This window comes from Gasterosteus aculeatus, chromosome 18 (genome assembly GCF_964276395.1).
Source record: "Gasterosteus aculeatus chromosome 18, fGasAcu3.hap1.1, whole genome shotgun sequence".
NCBI classification, from domain to species: Eukaryota; Metazoa; Chordata; class Actinopteri; order Perciformes; family Gasterosteidae; genus Gasterosteus; species Gasterosteus aculeatus.
In genome coordinates, this window is record NC_135706.1 from 15,975,000 (window position 1) to 15,995,237 (window position 20,238).

At 51.2% G+C, this 20,238-nt stretch overlaps 1 protein-coding gene across 2 annotated transcripts in view; it reads left to right on the top strand.

Moving 5' to 3' along the window:
- The window catches only part of nkain2 (sodium/potassium transporting ATPase interacting 2), a 48,497-nt gene that overhangs the window by 13,283 nt on the left and 14,976 nt on the right, over positions 1-20,238 (top strand). For both annotated transcript variants that reach the window (XM_040160864.2, XM_078093743.1), the window contains exons 2-4: positions 9,676-9,813; positions 10,241-10,321; positions 18,868-19,068. In XM_040160864.2, coding sequence (XP_040016798.1) covers positions 9,676-9,813; positions 10,241-10,321; positions 18,868-19,068 — 420 coding nt within the window. The remainder of the gene's footprint in view (positions 1-9,675; positions 9,814-10,240; positions 10,322-18,867; positions 19,069-20,238) is intronic.

Here is a 20,238-nt window from a genome sequence, read left to right on the forward strand (position 1 = left end):
ACAGCCGTCTCTTTTAGTTTTAGATTTACATTTAGATTTTTAACTTTTCTACAGTTTGTCCCGATCTTTTAGATGTTGACGGTTTGGGACTTTCTGCTGCAGCGGTTTAATTCTCCTCAGGAGGGAAAATGCTTCCCCAACAAACCGTCTGCTGGAGAACTAATATTTCCTGTGAGCGTATTATAACACTCAGATCTATATCCTGTGCTCGTAACATTCAGCCTTAATGACTCATTTAATTATCCCTCCAATGCTGCTGCTGAGTGGTGTTACGCATCAGGGGAACAACCTTCTCGTGATTATTAAGAGAGGGAACCGAGCAGTGATCAGCATGAAGGAAAGAGGGATCCTTAAATAGTGGGACAGTCAGGGGAGGTGGACACAGGCAGAAACACACGCGCACACACACGCACACACGCACACACACACACACACACACACACACACACACTGAATGAATTGAAGTGGTTGATAAATTACATCACATGAGAGCTTTTAGAAAACTACACAGACTGTATTATCATATACACAAACTGTATTTGCAGGGTTTCATGTGAAACAGTGAAAACAATTCATCACAGAGACGCGACGGTCGGCAGCATTGATGATTTCTTTAAGTAATTCATTAAAACAACAAAAAGGTTGTGGTGCATTGAAAATAATTAATCTATTTCCTTATCATATGTGTGACAAATGTCATAGATATTTATGAAATAAACGTGTATTACTCACATATGTCGTATTGCATTTAAAGAGAAATTCTAACGAATTGAGCCAAAGGTAATTATAAAAACTACAACCAGCAGGTTAATCAACAACATTTTAAATTCCTGTTCTCTCATCAATGCTCTGATTCCCTTTTTGTCACGATCTCCGCGAGCACCTGCAGCCGTATTTTGTTCATCAATTCATAGTGTTTCTCTGAAAACGCGCCAGCAGCAAAGCGCCAACAAATAGCAGGTAAATGAAGCGTTTGTAGACGCATCCCGGGTTGTGAGAGCGCGCCATGAAAGCCACCGGATCACGAGTGAAAACACGCCGGGCCTCCTTGAGTAAACGCCGTGCCGCGCTGATGGACGTCCTGCAGAGGCGTCCAGATTCACAGCGCCGTAAGTGGCTTGGGTGCGATCTGCTCGCGGGCCTTTTTCCGTACAGTCCCTTATGGGAGCGCGCGCACGCTTGCAGGCCGTGAAGCAGCCCGCCGCCGGCTGACGCTGAGGGCGCGGCGAGAGGACAATGGAGCTCATTTGAATGAGGTGACAAAGTTGGCCGGGCGGTTGGCGGTTGGCGGTCGGCTGGGACGCCGCAGGTTCTTTTCATAAAGGACCGAGACGCAGAGTTAATTTGGCCTCGGCCCGCGACCCGAACACAAGAAGCACCGCTGAGATTATTGTCTCCTCACTCGCAGGCTCTTTTCATGCCGCGCACGGACACAATGCGCTGTTGCTTTTATGTGTTGTCTGCTATTAATCCTCTCAACACAAAACAATGCAACGCACACGCACGCACACACGTGCTCCTCTCGCGTGCATGTGTTAATATACTACATGTACACGCAACAACCACCAATAATGTTGTTTATTTTGTTTGGCTCCCATGAGGTTATTCAGAGAGGGAGAGTCCAATATCTACTTACCATCCTCTGTGTGTGTGTGTGTGTGTGTGTGTGTGTGTGTCTGGGTGTGTGTGTGTGAGTCTGTGCAGCCTTAATGTTTCTCAGCCCGCTGGGCGTCCATCTGTGGGTTTGTCTGGTGTCATTTCCACTCTACATATTCCGCTACACACACACACTCACACACACACACACACACACACATGCTTAACATACTAAATACACTAAACACGCACCACTTGCACGCATAAAAATTGGGCAAAATCCAGACTCCGACAACGAGGCGCACACTTTAAACGAGTACACATGAGCCGGACACAAAATGCTCGCACAAACACACACAAACGCACAACGAGAGCCCCTGGGTGCTATGGAGGTCCCTCCGAATACTTCCTATTTATCATGCTGCAGTTGAACCCCCACCACCGGCGCATGCACACACACACACACACACAGACACACACACACACACACATTTTATCCTCATAAGAGCATTGCTCGCATAGATCGGCCATTAAGATATAAGAGTTTACGAACGGAAAAAAACCCTCTGGTGGGCCGATAATTCATTTACAAACTGAAGAGGGATGCTTCTCTGTGTGTGTGTCTGTGTGTGTGTGTGTACGTGTGTGCGTGTGTGTGTGTGTGGTGAATAGTAACGCAGAAGGCGATTAAGAGAGGGAGGAAGGGACGGTGTGTGGGGTGAGAGGAGCGTAGAGGAGGAAGGAGGGATAATGGAAGCTGAGGCAGGAAAGATAAAGGTTGATATGAAAGAAGAGGAAGAGGAGGAAAGGGAACAGTGGAGGAGGAAAGGGAACAGGGGAGGAGGAAAGGGAACAGTGGAGGAGGAAAGGGAACAGTGGAGGAGGAAAGGAAGGAGGACCAGAGGAGGGAAAAAAGCAAGACGGAGGTTTTTCATAGAGGAGAGACAAAGACGGGAGAAGAGAGGAAGGGAGCGTAGAAGGAGGCAGTAAGCGAACCATCAAGCGCGTAGGAGAGGAAAAGAAAACGAACGTACATGTTGGAGAAAACATCTGTTTCAAATCAGCCGTCCAGTTCACTGCAAATCCCTTAATGTACGACCGCGGGGCACGACAAGGTTTTTACACATCCTCCAAAATCCATCACAGGGTTCTGAATAATGTATCAGTGCTGTAATTTGGACCCCTCGCGCCGACGTCTCTCAACGACTTCTCTAATTTGGAAGAGGACGCTGTCCGGCCCCGCCGTCCTCCCCCGCCGTCCTCCCCCCTCCGTCACAATCCGTCCAGTTTGGGATCAAAGCGGCCGAGCAGACTCAGCAGCACGTTGAGACGGATCCCGGCCGCTCGCTCATTTTCTGCTCGCCTCTGATAATGTCGGCGCTCTCTTTGGTCACGGACGGATCAGACGGGAGACGGGAAGAAAAAAAGGCAATCTGACGGACTGACGGACAGGAGGAGGAAGACAAACAGCGTGGTGGACGAGCTCTCCATCCAAAGCATTGGATCCGAGACGAAGGGGCCGCGAGGGGAAAGACAGCGAAGGGCACACAGGTGCACTTCTGCACAGGAAATGCACGGTATTAATTATAATCAGTCGTTTAATTGTGTTAAATAATTGTAAAGAGCTTCTGCCGCAACCTGCAATTACTACTAATGACACATTGAGCTTGGTATCAGCCCAGGGCGCACACACACACACACACACACACACACACACACACACACACACACACACACACACACACACACACACACTCCAACACACACGTCTTCTTGTTTGAGGCCGTCTAATGATCTCTGATTGATGGTCTGCAGAGAGAGAATGTCCTCAAGCCCTTTGTTGTGTGTGTGTGTGTGTGTGTGTGTGTGTGTGTGTTTGTGTCTTAGTCGTGTGTATTTGGATTTGTCGGGACTTTAAAACTCGTGGGCTGATCGTTTTTTTTTTTCCCGGTTCGACCTCTTGATTCCCGTGTCGACTCCTTGTTGAACCAGAAGCTCCGACCAGCCTGGTAAATAGAAAACAGCCTGACGCCATGGCAACGGGTCTGTGTGCACAGGTAACGGCGCTCAGCCAGACTTTGGTCGGCCGGCTTCGCGGCTCCAGACGATCTCCCCCTCGTCGCGTGCCGTTCACCTGATTCACACCCGTGACAATAATCCACCACCGGCAGCGACGCGCACACCTTCTGGCCTCTGAATAACAGAAAGGGGACAATTCAAGGACCTCCAGCCAGAGCTTCTTCTTTTCATTCCAGGCAAAGAGAGAAAGCGGCTGACGGGAAACAAAGGAGCACTAGAGAGAGACGGAGGGGCGGAGAGGGACGGTGTGTTGGAATACCAAACTGATTAGCCGGCGTTTCTGACATTTAAAGGCCACGTTTACATAAAGAAGTCTTCGGTGAGAATATTACTCACTCCAGTTGATTCACACGGCGATGTGACAGGGATCCCCTGGTGGAGGAGGAGCCACAGAAATAGGATGTTAACATGTTAGCTGGTTTTGGCTACTAGTCAGTAGTAGCGGGAGTGCACACGATGTGGGCGTCCAGTCCGCGGGCGGCTGCATTGCGACGCAACGACACGGCGGCCGAACAAAAGGTGAACTCGCTGTGGGACAGTGAAGGTAAGTAGATCTCAGACGTCCCTCGGACTCAAATGGCAGACAGAATTTGTTCAGGTGCTCGGGATCATGGATGCAAATTAGGCGATTCGGTGTCGTTTTCGCAGCTTCATCACACGTCCAAGTAGCGACGGCAACGGCTCCTCCACAGCGCGGCCTTCATCAGCGCGCCGCCGCCTTCATCCGGCTCGATGGTGCCGCGCGAGTGTTTCTGTTGCTGACCGGCCTCCATCTTATCTCTCCGCCTGCTGACCAGATGTATCAAATAGAAGCAGCGGGGAAAAGCAGAGTGTGCCAACGCCGAGCCGCCGGCTGCACCTTCGTTCCCAACAGGTGACCTCGTCACGTTAATCCTGCAATCGACCCGCAGCCGCTGACTTAATTAGCTCCCGCCTGCAAACATGGGAGTTATTTTTCCACAGCCGCGCTGTTTGAGCCCCGCTGAGGTTCTCCCCCCTCCCCTCTCCTCTCCCCCCTCCCCTCTCCTCTCCCCCCTCCTCTCCCCCCCCCCTCTCCCCTCTCCCCGCGGCGCGGAGCCACGTGATGAAACTTCCGAGCAATTTTCGGGGCTCAAAAGGAGCTTATCTGCACTCTGTGAGCTGACTCATTCAGAGACACATCGGCTGCGTGAGTCACTGCTGAAAGGTTTACGACCACGACCACAGGTACACCACCACCACCACCACCAGCACCACCACCACCACCACCACCACCAGCCCCACCAGCACCACCAGCCCCACCACCACCAGCCCCACTAGCACCAGCCCCACCACCACCACCAGCACCACCACCAGCACCAGCACCACCACCACCACCACCACCACCAGCCCCACCACCACCAGCCCCACCAGCACCAGCCCCACCACCACCACCAGCACCACCAGCCCCACCAGCACCAGCCCCACCACCACCACCAGCACCACCAGCACCACCACCACCACCACCAGCACCACCAGCACCACCACCACCACCAGCCCCACCACCACCACCACCAGCCCCACCACCACCACCACCACCAGCACCACCACCACCACCAGCCCCACCACCACCACCACCACCACCACCACCAGCCCCACCACCACCAGCCCCACCAGCACCAGCCCCACCACCACCACCACCAGCCCCACCACCACCAGCACCACCAGCACCACCACCACCAGCCCCACCACCACCACCAGCACCACCACCACCACCAGCCCCACCACCACCAGCACCACCACCACCAGCCCCACCAGCACCACCACCACCACCAGCCCCACCACCACCAGCACCACCACCACCAGCCCCACCAGCACCAGCCCCACCACCACCACCAGCCCCACCACCACCAGCACCAGCCCCACCACCACCACCAGCCCCACCAGCACCAGCCCCACCACCACCAGCACCACCAGCACCACCACCACCAGCCCCACCAGCACCAGCCCCAGCACCACCACCACCAGCACCACCAGCACCACCACCAGCCCCACCACCACCACCACCAGCACCACCAGCCCCACCACCACCACCAGCAACACCACCACCACCAGCACCACCAGCCCCACCACCACCACCAGCCCCACCAGCACCAGCCCCACCACCACCACCAGCACCACCAGCAGCCCCACCAGCCCCACCAGCCCAACCAGCCCCCCCACCACCAGCACCACCGGCCCCACCGGCACCACCAGCACCAGCCCCACCAGCACCACCAGCACAGCACCACCAGCACCACCAGCCCCTCTTCCTCTGCACCGAGTGACTCCGGGCTTTGCGGCTATTACAGATGTGATTGAACAGCTGTGATGACAACGCGTGAGCCTGAGTGGGGAAATTGGATATTTAATGGAAAGCTTTTCACCTGTGATCATCTTCGTGTTTTTCCATGTCCGCCCTCCTCTCTTTCTCCTCCATTTGCTCTCGCTCTCCCTTTACTGTCTTTCCTGTTCATCCTTTTATCCATTTACCCGCCTCTCACTTTGCGCCGCCCGTCTTCTCTCTCTCTCTCTCTCTCTGAGCCCTAAGTAGCCACAAATGGTCCCTAATAGCCTCCAATGGAGATGAATTGATCGTTGCACGATTGGAATCGATGGGAGATTGCTTCTTTCTGTACACAGCGGGATACGGCGCGCGGGCCCGCGGCCTTAATTAAGTTAACAGTAAAACAAGATCGCTTTGGAGGTTTATTTTAGAGAGAATAAAGTTCACGAGGTGAAAGAAAAATGTTTCTGGAATGGCGAGAGGAAAAAGAAATCCGTATATTTGTGCTGTTTCTGATTATTTGCTTACGGTTGGTTGGACCTTCTCCGCTCCATCCCTGCTTCTTCTCCTTCGTCTCCTTTTTCTTTTTCTCCTCCTTCTCGCTATCCATCCCATCCAACCGTCTGACCTCCTCTACCTCCCCCCCAGGGACCCCCCCCCCCTCCCTCTGTCGACTATAATGGGATGAGCCGCAGAATTTGATCAGCAGTATTTTAAAGGTCACGGAACCAAGCGAAAACTCTCAGCCCAAAAAAGCGCCGCGGGAACGAGGGAGCGAAGGATGAGACGGCAGAGGAGAGGGAGGGATGGGAGGCTAGCGGGGCGGGGGGGAGAGGGGGGAGGGGGGCGTAGAGATGCTCTGCATGAGGAGAGGGCGGAAGGTGGAGAATGTAAACATGAGAAGAAGAAGGTGGAGGGCGAGATGGGGAGTGATAGCGCAGTAATGGAGGAAAGAGATGGAGTGATGAGGCGGGGGGGAGGGAGGGAGGGTGGGGGAGGGGGAGGGTGAGGCAATTTACTGTTCTATGACGAAACAGGTCTGGGAAAAGATGAAGGCATATTAAATATGTAGGAGAGGAAAGCGAGCAGAGGTTGATGAGGAGAACGGGAACGAGGAAGGAAATGAAAAGATTATCAGAGAGAGACGAGGAAGGAAGGTAAGGAGGGAGGAAGGTAAGGAGGGAGGAGATGAGGGATGACGAGCGGGTGACTCTCTCGCCCACTGCCTCTCATTCCCTCTCTCCCCTCCTAAGATAAAGGACACTAAATCCCTCACAATGGCCACGCAGCGCAGCCGTCTGGAGCAATAATGACTCTTTAATATCGTTCGATCAGTCATTATCAAATAGACCCAACTTATTACCAACCCCGAGACGCTTTCTCCCCTCCCGTCACTCACCGCCGTCCTCCCGCCCGTCTGCTCTCGCTGTCCACCCGAGGCCTCTGTGCATCTTTTTCACTGTCACTTGAGAACAAGTGAATGATTTGTGATTTGTGAGCGATTGTAGACAACAGGACGGAGACGCAGTCGGGCTGCAAACCGCTGCGCTTGTGGGAACTCATGCTAACCAGAGCGCTTTGCTAACCAAACAGTGGGTGCAATAAACGTCCTCGCTCCCTGACGTACTTTAGACGGCGCGGCGTCTTCAAAACGACGATTCACTGGCGCATTGTTCACAGCTGACGTCATATTCAGCAGCGGAAGGACAAACGTCTTCAGGGCGATGATTCTCTCTGCGGGATCCGGATGGCGACTCGTGCGCTGCGTCCACAGGTGGACAAACAAGCGGGGACGCGCCCCCGAGGCCTCATCGAAGACCGCCGCCGCGGATCCCCGAGAGGGGGCCCCCCGGCCCACCCCCGGCTCAAAGCTCCGCCTCTGCGGGCGCCGCAGCTTTCATCGGCTGCTGCACGTGTCACAAAGACCGACGCACCTGCTTAGCGTAGCCGCCGCTAGTCTGCAGCAGCAGCGCTCCCCCTCCTCCCCCCTCTCCCCCTCCCCCGGGGGTCGCGGTTGTTGTCAAGGCCGCGGCTGGGAGGCTTCTGTCGTTTTGACACACGCAAGGGATGCTGGGAGCGCGGCGGCGGAGGGAGGCGGAGTCTTATTCGTCTGTCAGGAGAACTGGGCGACTTAATTACAAGGAGCGGCGCGCGGAGTCGCTTGTTGTGCCGCCGCGCCGCGTAATGAGGATCTCACATGAAGGGAGCGAACAGATGCTGCGGTTTCACTCGGGTCACAACAAAAAGAGAAAAGAGTGGTTTGTTTTTTTGACCATAAAAGACGCGCGTGTTCATAGAAGGAAGAATCAATAACGATGCTGCCCAACAATTATTCTCTGGGCCACTTGTGTTTGTGTGTCATTTATTGTGTGTTCTTGGAGGAGGGTGTGTGCGCGCGTCCCAGCTGGAGTTAAGGCCTGTTTATGTTATTGGTGGTGAAAGAGGGGCCCCTGGGGGGGCCTCAATAATGGACTGGGAGGCCCCTGACTTCTTATAATGCCCTCTTCATGTGTGTGTGTGTGTGTGTGTGTGTGTGTGAGAGGCACAATCGCCGCGCTACACAATCGTCAATGGGACGACACGACACACGTTTGCATAATAAAACGGAGCCGATGCACAAAGATGCAGAGAGGCGGAGAGATGGAGCCTGAACCGCACAAAGAGACACACACACACACACACACACACACTGTGGTGCCACTGAGCCTCGTGTGTCCAATAACAGCAGGTGCTGTCAAGTGCAAGCAGAGCAGACCTGCCCTGACATGCAAACACACACACACACACACACACACAGATACCTCAGTCCTCTTGTACCTTTCACATTCAATTATTATTCTCCTTTTTAGAGCTGGTGTTGAGTGGGTGTAGTTTACCGGAGGTTGCTGTGGCTGTGTGTGCGTCTGTGGGTGTGTGTACCTGCTATTTGGCTGTGAGCGACTGTGGTGTTGCCATATGGTCTCACATCAGCGCTCCCTAAACTCGGCCAACCAGAAGTGTGTGTGTGTGTGTGTGTGTGTGTGTATTGTGTGAGGAGGAGGGGAAATAAGACAAAAACAAACCCCACATTTGATATGTGAGCTTTTGATGCTCAAATACGCTGAGTTCATGGTGCAGGACTGTAAATATCACTGTTGTTTGGGGCTAAATGAAGCTCATAATGAGCTTTCTTTCTCCTTAATGCACCACCTTCTCCGTCTCACGCTTTTCCCTCCCGCTCGTGACTCTTGTGTGTGTGTGTTAATGTATTTAGCAATACCGTATCATACGCTGTGCTGCCTTCATTAACTATCTCAGCATGAGGCTCCAGCGACTGAATGGTAATAAAGCTGCGGCGCAGACACACACACACACACACACACACACACACACACACACACACACACAGCCCTTAAGGCCTGACAGTAATAAACAGATAGCTGGTGTTAGGAATGACTTCATTTTTTTTTACATTTAAAGCTTCTGCTGTGGTTTTCAAATAAATCCCAGCGGTCAAATTTCCCCCCAAAGAGAAGACGCTTTTATTGTGGTTGTATAAATGTCATTTACGGTGCTGTTACGTCGCTGACGGTCAGACGGGAGGACGGGCGGACAGACGGGGGAAGGGACGGGGGGGTGCGACATGCAGCAGAGGTTCCGGCGTCGCACCGTAAGCATGTGAGCGCCGTGGCTCCGGCGTTTTGTCGCCTCTAACCTCCTCCTCTGCCTCCTCCCAGGTCAGCGTGTTGGAGCGGCAGGTCGTAGACTTCCTGGGATACCAGTGGGCGCCGCTCCTCACCAACTTCCTGCACATCATCGTCGTCATCCTCGGCCTGTTCGGCACCATTCAGTTCAGGCCCAGATATGTCACCGGGGTACGTATACCACATATATATATATATATATATATATATATATATATATATATATATATATATATGTATATATATATATATATATGCCAATGCCAGTTTGATGACATATTGATTACATGGTGGAAATAAATGTGAGAGCAGTGGTGCGGAGTGTGTGTAGGAATAACTTTGTTTGTTTCTATAGTAACACACACCGCACACGCAGCCTTGTAACAAACACATTTTCCTTCTCTGTCCGCTTCGATCCGGGTTGATTTGTCGCACCGCTCGCCGTTGTTTTTTGTTTCTCGCGTCTTATCATCGCCGAAGGTGGAGCCTCCGCCTCCGGCTCGCCGCAGAACGCAAGACACGACCATTCGTTTTTAATCTAAAACAAAGAGCTGTCAGGTCTGGTCTGCCTCTCACTCTCTCTCTCCCCCCCCTGCAGTACGCAGCCTGGCTGGTCGTGTGGATGACCTGGAACGTTTTCATCATCTGTTTCTACCTGGAGGTTGGAGATCTATCCAGAGTAAGGAAAAACACTTGGATTTCAAAATTCTGACGCAAGAACACGGCTGTCAGTAGTAATTCATTGATTCTACTAATTGGCTTCGTAACCAGAGTCTGATATAACGGATTCCTCTGAACTATGCAGCTCTGTTTTATTCCAAGAAGCAGCGAAAGGCGTCGGTGATCCCCGGGTGACATGATTCTTCACTACAATAGAAACGAGAACTTTTTCTTTTTTTGTGCCCTGATTTTTTTTGAGATTTACAGTTTAGTAAGAACCAGTTGGTTTGGTTTTGAGAGCAAGACGCAGAGTAGAGAAGTTAGATTAAGTATTCAGACTAATAACTACTAAGATGTAATTCACATTTAGCCACAAGCGTCTGTTTGCCTTCTCCAAGGAAACTGCATCAATAAGATATTCCATCTATTTATTTAATGCAACTTGATCATTTAAAAAGGGCCAGAAAAAGAAGTACTTTTAAGGGAAATATCCCTTAACTTAGTCATCTTATTGCGGCTGTGCTAACGTGGGATGTTTCCGCTCTGACAGCCGGCCTCTTCCGACAGGAAGGGTCACGTCATTTTACCGTCATTTCAACTTCAGCGGCCGCAATCGGCGGGGTCGCGACCCTGTCGGCGCACTGGTTACTGACACAGAGAACGAGAGATGGACCCGCTCGCCCCCCTTCACGCGTCTCGCTACAGCGTGAGGTCACGCGCCGTATTCCCGCATCGCCGTGTAAACGCCGCCATTCGGTGACCGTCGTGTGATGAAAGCACGTCCGTTCGTTAGAGGTACGATAAGTAAGCTGAAGATGCAAGTGTGCGTTTGTGCAGAGCGAGTGGACATGAACGTTAACACACACACACACACACACGCACACAGGCGAGAAATGAGACACCAGTCGCCGTGATTCCCGTCCGGCTCTGTGAGAGTTGAGCCTTTCGCCAGCGAAATCAGTCCAGTACGAATACGCACATTATGTGGCGCAATTAATTAGGTCCAATCAGCGCTTCCATGGAGAGAGGAAACCAGCTGATTGAAGCTGATTACGCTCCACGGTTTGCCGTCGGAAAAATGTTTTCCCACCACAATTAGCTCCAAGTTACTCGTTTTATTGGAAAGTTATGCAACACGCCACGAATCTGCACGAATCAACAGCCCGTCATTTATCCCACGTCTTCAGCCCGGCGCCGGTTCCTGCTTGTTCTTCTTGATTACTGTTGCTTCGGACTGGAAAGCGATGGCCTCACATTCCCCCCGTTTAACAGTTAAAAGGAGCCGGAACACGAGCCTGTCTTCCATGTCGGAAGAAACATGAAGAAACGGTTAGAAAACATCTGGAAAAACAGCATTTCAATATTCACGACGTCTCTCATGAGATGATGCAATATTCAGTCTAATATTGAACTTTTAAAAGAGAGAAAAAAAAGGAGGCCAAATTATTCCCGTCCGGTTCGTAACGAGGGCGAAGGCCCCAGTTAATTAGAGGCACCTTCATCGATTACCCGCGGACCAATCGGAGCGAGGCGCACGCCAACCAGATGCCGAACAGCTTGCTGTCGCGACCGCAGCGGTTCCACTCGCTCAAGGGCACATCGACCTCGACCCAGTTGGCGGTGGAGAAGTGAAGCCGCGAACGCCCCCCGTTTCTCCACACGAACCCCCCCCCCTTTCACCAGCTGCCGTGTGCGATGCCGGCACCGACCACGTTAAACAAGCACAACGGGGATCGTTGCCACTCCGTCCAGAACAGATCCGGATTCTGCTGCTTGACCCGTTTTATAAAAGTCTCTCAGGAAAAGTACGACGAGCAAAGGATTCATTTAAAAAGTGAGGCAACAGCTACGCCTCCGAGTCTGAACCTGATGAGCAATATTTCAAGAAAAGAACAACGAGCGCGATCGGTGGAAATACAAGAGCCCGGGTTTATATTTGGATCCCAAAGGGACACATGACTTCGGAATCGGAGTCCCATAACGCGACGCATCTCAGGGAGAGATCTGGATGAGAGGGACTCACGCCGAGCGCGTCCTAATCTCCCTCCTCCCGCCCTCTTCATCTGCATGTAAATCCTCCCTCCTCCCTGTAATAAAGTCCTTTTCATGTTGCTCTGCGAAGCGCTCCGCTCCCCTCGCCCTCCTTTCCTATCGCACTCCTTCTCCACAGACTCGGGGAAATGCGGCGCCGTCAGGGAGGCTCGGCTATTCGTGGTCGTAGTGCAGAGATTTCCTTGTGGGGGGGATTCATGTGTGTTTGCCGGTACCAAGTGCCAATTTAATGCATTACTTGATGCACTCGGAGCATTACTTTGGGGTCGCTGGGACAAAAACCGGTTGTGACAGACTCCATTTTTCTTCATTACAGAGCTGTGACATCTTCCTGTGTATTAGGAAGGAGGCGGAGAATCAGCCGCGCCATCAGCGACTCTCGGATTCGTAATGTGGCTCTGATGTCATTTTCCGGTGCCGCCACTCGGGGTTTTCATAGAACGGACTCCCAGATTGTGCATCCTGAGCGCTGTTTGGGTCCGACTGTCGGGGGGGTGAAAACTGGCAGGCTGAGCTTCTCATTTCCAACGAAATGAAACAGCGGCATCGGCGGGTGACTGACGTGTTCCTTGTGTCAGCGTGTGAGGCGCTACGGGAGCCCGACATCTCTCCCGCTAAAAAACCGTCATCCAACAAAAATCAGGCCTCGGCTCTCGGAATTCCATATTTCTTTGGTGTTAATCGACAAGAAGAGAAAAACGACAGGATGATAAACTGCATCATCAGAGACGCTCGCGTGATAGAACTTTCTATCTAATATGTATCTTCTCCTCCCATAAGACCCCTGTGGAGCCCCAGAGGCAGGATAAGGTGCACAGGACCCGTCTCGACAATTATTTGAGTGTCAGCCTCAGTCTGTCACAGCGCCGTCCTTCAGCACCATCTCCAACACGGCAGCAGAACTCGTCTCTGGAAAGATGCCTGATGTTGCTTCCCTGACAGGTTTGGAGTGGAGGCCGTGGAGAGGGAACTGTCACCAGCACACGCACACGCACACGCGGATCCTGGCGTGGCGTCTGAAGACTCACAGACACACACATGCAGCGCGCTCAGCTGTCAGTCATCTTTTGCGTGTGTGTGTGTCAAAGTGTGCGTCTGTAGTCGGGGAGCTCGTCACTCATTTGTATATTAGGGAAACACGAGGGACACAAACTCCTCAAAAACAGAGAGGCGCAGTTGGCAAGAAACACCCGGTGACTCAGATAAAAGACTTTGGGGGTTTGGGTCGGAGGCGACGTGGTCAGGGAGACGGAGAGGTGCGGTGGGATGGGAGCCGGTACGACGCATTATGGATGGAGACACCTTCCAAGAGGAATCACAAAGTTAGCAACCAAACCTCGAGGTAAGATCGCTTATCTGACATCTGAGAGAGAGAGAAAAACGCCTCTTTCATATCAGGTTCGTATCAACATCAATATGTTGTCGGTGCGGGCCGAGCTTTTTACCGCAGGATGAATTGTAGAAGGAATTTGACAGTAAATCAAACTGCAAACCGCCTAATTCATCTTGCCAGGGAAGCACACAAACAAAAAGGAAAAGAAAGATTGCTGAGGCCAGTTTGAATGCTAATAGTCACTTAATGAGTATTCATTCTCCACCGCCGATTAATACAACGAATCAGCCAATCGCACACATTTAATCACAGACGTTGTACTTAAAACATCCTCCCTGATTCACTGAGTTGATGCATCAGCCCTGACTGTGTTTGATCAATGGACGCATTCGTTGAAATCGCGGCATGAAATTGCCTTTTTCCATCAACGCGACTCTGGCGGGACTCTCCTGCCAGCCGATTTGATCCCTCTGAGCGCTGAGCTGATCCGTTCGGATTGTTCGTGCCGTGACTTTATACTTCCACGCGCAGCGGCTAGGGTTTGTTTTCTTCACTCGTTGAAATACGAGCAGCTGATTAAACACAGATTGGCTGTGTGCCGCAGTAAATATCGCATTTGATTGACTCGCCTGTCACTTTTAAATTTGTTCCGAGGTTTGGATGTCTGGTGTAGATTTCCCCGCTTTGATTGTGTTGGATTTAGCCGGCTTGTGCGGCGTTTGTTTTAGTGTCGGCTAAAGAGAACGCTGCCAAACAGCCCGCATTTGGGATGCCCGGAAGAGCCGGTTCAATGGGCTTCCTCTGAGTAACGCGTCCTAATTTAAACAATAAGGGGCGGTTTGAATCACGCAAACGTCTTCCTTCGCCGCGAGCGACGACACCTTTTTCCCCGCGCCGCGCAGTCGCTGTCGCTCCCTCCTCCTCCGCCGCGCGTATCTGACTTACCGCGCACGCCATCGCTGGCGGGTTTCTCCAAAAAAACAATTAACCCATCGAGCGCGCGCATGGGCAACGCCGCTCCCTGATCCAATCATGGACGCCACCTGGTCGGCGCCGCCGTCATCGGCCCCAGCGAGATGGGAGACCGGACGGGTCACGTTGGTTCTGTTGAGGCATTTGCTTAGAGACGGTAATAGCCTTGGGGGGCGGGGTGGGGGTCAAAGGTCAGGGTTGGGACCCGGAACAGACTTTATATCTACCCACCTCACTCACAGCAAACACACACACGCACACACACACACACGCAGACGGACACACACACAGTTCCCTCACACCCTGAACCAATGTGATCGGAGAGAAGTGCTTCGGGCATTATGGGATAGGGCCTCATCTGACACCCATGGGAAATCACAGCCAAACAACATGGGGAGATGCAGCGTGACTGATGATATTGATGTGAAATAACACGGGGAGAGAGGAGAAAAGGGGGAGAGCCGCGGGGGGGGGGGGAGAAGATAGAGGTGCAGTTAGAGAGAGTGAAGAATGGACTTTGGAGGATAAAGCTGATTTTCTGCCCTTTAGTCTGATGATCTGCTGCTGATCGTAGCGGCTGCCTGACAGTTGTTGTCCGTCCGAATGTCAAACTGGGCGTCTGTCCGCTTCCCCTCATGACACCTGGAGCTTATCGTGTGTGAGGGATCAGGGACGCTCCATGAGGTGTGTGTTGGTCTCGTGGGGGAAATACTGCGTCTGGAGGGAAGGAAACACAATGATCTCAGGCTGAGATTCTCAGGCCTTAATTGCCTTGAACTTTGCTACTTAAGGTGTCATTTATTTTATTACATCTAATGCGTTGACATATCTGGTAATATCCTGTCCAGACGATGTAAACTGTGAGCTGAACATTTGCATATCTTGAAAAACAACATTAATAGATCCGTTTTTCTTCATCTGTATTGACGTCACAGCAGCTTTGATCAGAATTGGACTCAGTTTTGCTGAACGTCGTAATTAATTTCAGAGTGGCTGTTATTCTTGTACTGCTATGGTTTAGAGCTTTATTTATTTTGTTAAAATGACACAATTCATGACAGATCAACCCAGTTTTTTATTTGAGTTGTTAAACTAAACTGCTGAAATGTAGCTCCAGGTAGCATGAAGAGGCTGCCAAGGGAAATACCGTTTTCACCGGTCTCTTCCCCTCCGTCCCTTCACCTCCTGGGAGTGGAAGACAAAGGAAACAGAGTGGGAGAGAGAGGGAGGGAGAGAGAGAGTGGGAGAGAGAGAGGGAGGGAGAGAGAGAGAGGGAGAGGGAGAGAGAGGGAGAGAGAGAGGGAGGGAGAGAGGGAGAGAAGGCGAAGGCAGAAAAAGAGGCGGAGGAAAGACAGATGTGGTTCACTGAAGCAGCACTCGCCCACAGTCAGAGACAAAGACCTGAGAGCTTGATCCTCAACTAGCACACTGAAAATGATAGACCGCGCGTGTGTGTGTGTGTGTGTGTGTGTGTGTGTGTGTGTGTGTGTGTGTGTGTGTGTGTGTGTGTGTGTGTGTGTGTGTGTGTGTGTGTGTGTGTGCGCGCGTGTGTGTGTGTGTGTGTGTGTGTGTGTGTGTGTGTGTGTGTGTGTGTGTGCGAGAGAGAGCTGAGACATCGGCAAAGTGGGCGGGAATTATGTGAAGGAAAATATATGGAGAACAGTCGGGTTCTTCATAAGGAACAAACACACACACACACACACACACACACACTTATATATACGTTCTCGTCGGTTTTAGGTTTGCAAGCCAAACAAGTCATTCATTGCCAGACAGATTAATATCTCAAGGTTGTTTTAGAGCTACAGCGTCATCATTCTGGCTAAATGCTAATAATTAACTAATAACTATTAAATTAATGACACCATATAGAATCAATAAATCAACACCAGCACGCAGCTGAATAACAAGAAGAAGATTTGTGCAGGATTATAACTTTTTATTTGTATTATTAGAAAAGCATCCTGCACTAGTTCTGTACTATAGAATATCATTTCTGTCCCCTTTATGAATAGAAAGGAGATAATGCTGTTTTTTTATTATTAGTCCCAGTCTGGTTGCGAGACTCTGTGACCTCAGTGAACTCGCCTCACGCGCTGAATGAGTGAAAACGTCTCTTTTGTTTCACGTTGACGCGGCGCGATGAAACAAACGCTCCCTGACTGCAGGAGCAAACGTCTCCTAGCGAGGAAGCTGACATCAAATAAGGATTAAGAATCTCTACGCATTCATACAGAGTGATTACCGCTTTTTATCATTACTGCTTTTTGTGTTATATTTATAATTTACACAAGCTCTTGATGCAATGCTCACTGTCATAGTTATAAATATTTATCAGTGAGTGCTACTTATAATTTTCATTAAGTGATTAACTAATTTAACAACAGTCTAAATGTATTTGCATTATGTCCCCTTTCATTGCCTTCACGGCGAGAGAAAACCGCAGAATTCGAAGCAAAGCATCCTCGTGACATTTTGTCCAATTTAGCTTTTTCCTCGTCGAGAGGCTCATTAGAAAAGCACCGATACTGACTGTACTCAAATAATTATCGCATCCCATTTAACAGAGAGAGAGAGAGAGAGAGCAGTGAACAAAGGGAGCGAGAGAGAAAAGACGGGATGAAATATAAGAAGAAAGATTTGAAAGAAGGCCGGCGCGTTAAGCGACAGACGCGGGGAGAGTGATGTCACCGAGGAGGCTGGAGAGAAATTTGGAGAGATTTTACTCATTAAAAGAGGAGCACAACAAGGGGAGGTGGTATTAATCAAGCTCGGCGCTAATGAGGCATTTACTCATTACGCTGAAACAGAGAGAGGCCAACGAAGGAAGGAAGGAGGGGAGGAGGCGCCGAGACAAAAGAGACACCATTGTGTGAATAAAAAGTGAGGCGAACGGTTCGATATTAAGGGAGCGATGTGGAAGGAAGGGACGAGAGTCAAGCAGAGATGTGGTGGGAGGAAAGAGACTAAGAAGAAGCTCCGTTTGACCATCACAACATGAATGTTTGCCATGTAAAGATACAGCGGAGCACTCAACCTGCTGCAAAGCCACCGTGTGCGCCGTTAGCGCCGTTAGCGCTGTTAGCTGCAAGGCGCCGGCTCGCCATGTTGATCTGAAGCGCAGAAAAACAGCATGAAAACCACTGAGGCCACATTTAATGGGAACCACGATGAATTGGTTTTGGTATATGACAGTAGGGAATACAATTAGTCTTTACATCTCAGTAAAAAAAACACAACATCATGTATCACCGCGAAAAGGGAATTAGCAAATGGAATTAGTCAGTTTTTGTTTTCAGGATGCTTTTAAAGAGCGCGAAGGCTTTTCATTAGACTAATGGCAAAGCAGAGCAGCACTAAAAAGCACGTGTGCGTGTATTTGTTTGCGCGTGTCTCTGCGTCGGTGTGTGTCGGTGCGGCGAGGTGATCCACGTCTCTAAGTGGGTGCGTTAATATTTTCATTATTTAAGCCGACGCGGCCGCCATAGCTGATTCATTTCAGAAGGCACGGGGTCTGCAGACTGCAGTCTACGTCTGGTCTCTGCTGCCGGGAAGCAGGACCGAAAAACAACCAGAGACCTTCTTGGTCAGAGTGTGCTGCTGTAAGCAGATTCTGGTTGTCGTAGTTAAGTCGTCTCTGCCAGTGGCGGACTGATGGTGGACAAAGCTGAACAAAGAGAAAACCACGTCTCCGTGTGGCGAGAAGCCTGCCTGGAGCTGATGGGAATATAATTGCAGGCCTTTAGGAGACATTCTCCACCGTAGGTCTCTTTATAAAAATGACATCACGTTCCCTCCGGTGTCTGTTTGGAGCCACATTGCCGTCTGCTGCGGGCGACACGCTGCCTGAAGGAGAAGCTCCACCTTAAACAGTCCCTTAAACTATCGCTTCTCATTTCACCGATGGACCTACTCCATTTTCCCTCCCCCACCCCCCCGTCAGCCCCCTCTTATCATAACCTCGCCTGTGCACGATTCACATCTAAGCTGAGCGATCCCAGATCACTGGAACTACAGATCTATTTTTACCCGCTCTCGTCCTGCGTCCCAGCCGCGTATCTCCCAGGACGCCGCTCGACGAACGGTTCTCTTTGCATTTAAATGCGGTTAGAACGCGCCCCGGCTGCCTCGCCGCGGGTCCGCCCGCTCTGCTCTCGCTCATTCCCCCCGAACGTGACTCGACTCTTCCTCCTCTTCCGCCCCCGCAGGACTCCGACCTGGTGCTGACGTTCAACCTGTCCATGCATCGCTCCTGGTGGATGGAGAACGGGCCGGGGTGCCGGGTGACGCCCGTCACCCCTCCTCCCTCCTGGGCGCCCGAGGACCACCGCTACATTTCTATATCCGGCTGCCTGATGGACTTCCAGTTCATAGAGGTGGCCCACTCCTCGCTGCAGATACTCCTGGCCGTAAGTACTCCAGCTGAACAAGTACTGCAAGGTGAAGTAGTCGCGTGTCTCTGGCTCGCTCCACTATAAATATGCAGCAGCTGTAAATGTAACATTAGAGTTAATTGACCTTGTTTCTGTTACTCTGCGTTTGTACCTGGAGCATGAGGGCTAACAGCAGGGGGGCAGCTCGGCTTCGTCCATGTCAAGTGCTCACGGGGTAGTAGCGAATTTCAGCATCCAAAGAGTTTGAAGTTTGAGTTTGAAGGGTCTTGTTTTATAATCAACCTTCCAAAATGTACATTTAAAGATTTCTATTTAATCATCTGACATCAGGCGGGACTTTTTACCAGAATGCATCAAGATACTAATTGTTTGTTGTCTTCAATAAGGCTCAACAAATAGTGTCTCCAGCACTGCGTTGCTGACTTTAAACAGCTATGAAACTACTGTAAAAACACAATCTGCAGGCAGGAAACAATGCTGGTTTTCATTTTCACGACTCGAGCTCGTCAGCAAGTGCAAACTCAATTTTCGCTCTTCCAGTCGTCCAACGACTCGCAGAGGAAACATCCGCCTGCTGCAGGAAGCCGGCCGCGGGCCCTCGGTTCCGGGCCGCCGTTTGGTGCCGTGGGTTCAGTCCGCTTGGCTTGTTAGCGCTGGTGAAAGCGGCGAGGGGCGGGCGGGGCTTGAGGTCGAGATCGGAGCGAAAAGGAAAGAAAATATTACGAGAGATTTCATCTTCACATTGATGTTGATATTCTCAATGTTTCAAGAAAAATCACTTAACCATCACGGCTGTGCGGCTCTTATTAGCTCTAAATGAGGTGTGTGTGTGTGTGCCGCGCTTTGATCTTTTGCCATTTTTAAATTGGTTTTCCGTAAAGTTACAGCGACCAGCACATTTTGTTTAATGCATTCTAAAGTGTATCACGGCCGCGCGGGGCCAACTTATTTATCTGTTGACTCGAGGGAACTTCGGGGGATTGGTGCAATTCTGCGGTTGAATAAAAGCATTCGGGCTCCATTAAGTTAATAAGTTCTCACCCTCCTAACGCAGCCCGGGCGGGATCAGCCGCTCCGGGGAGAACGTTCGCCGCCGTATTCCTTCCTCCCTCTCGCGCTGTCAAACCGCCATAATTAGCAGGATCGGAGGAGACGGCGCGGAGCGGAATAAAAGGGCGGGAGTGA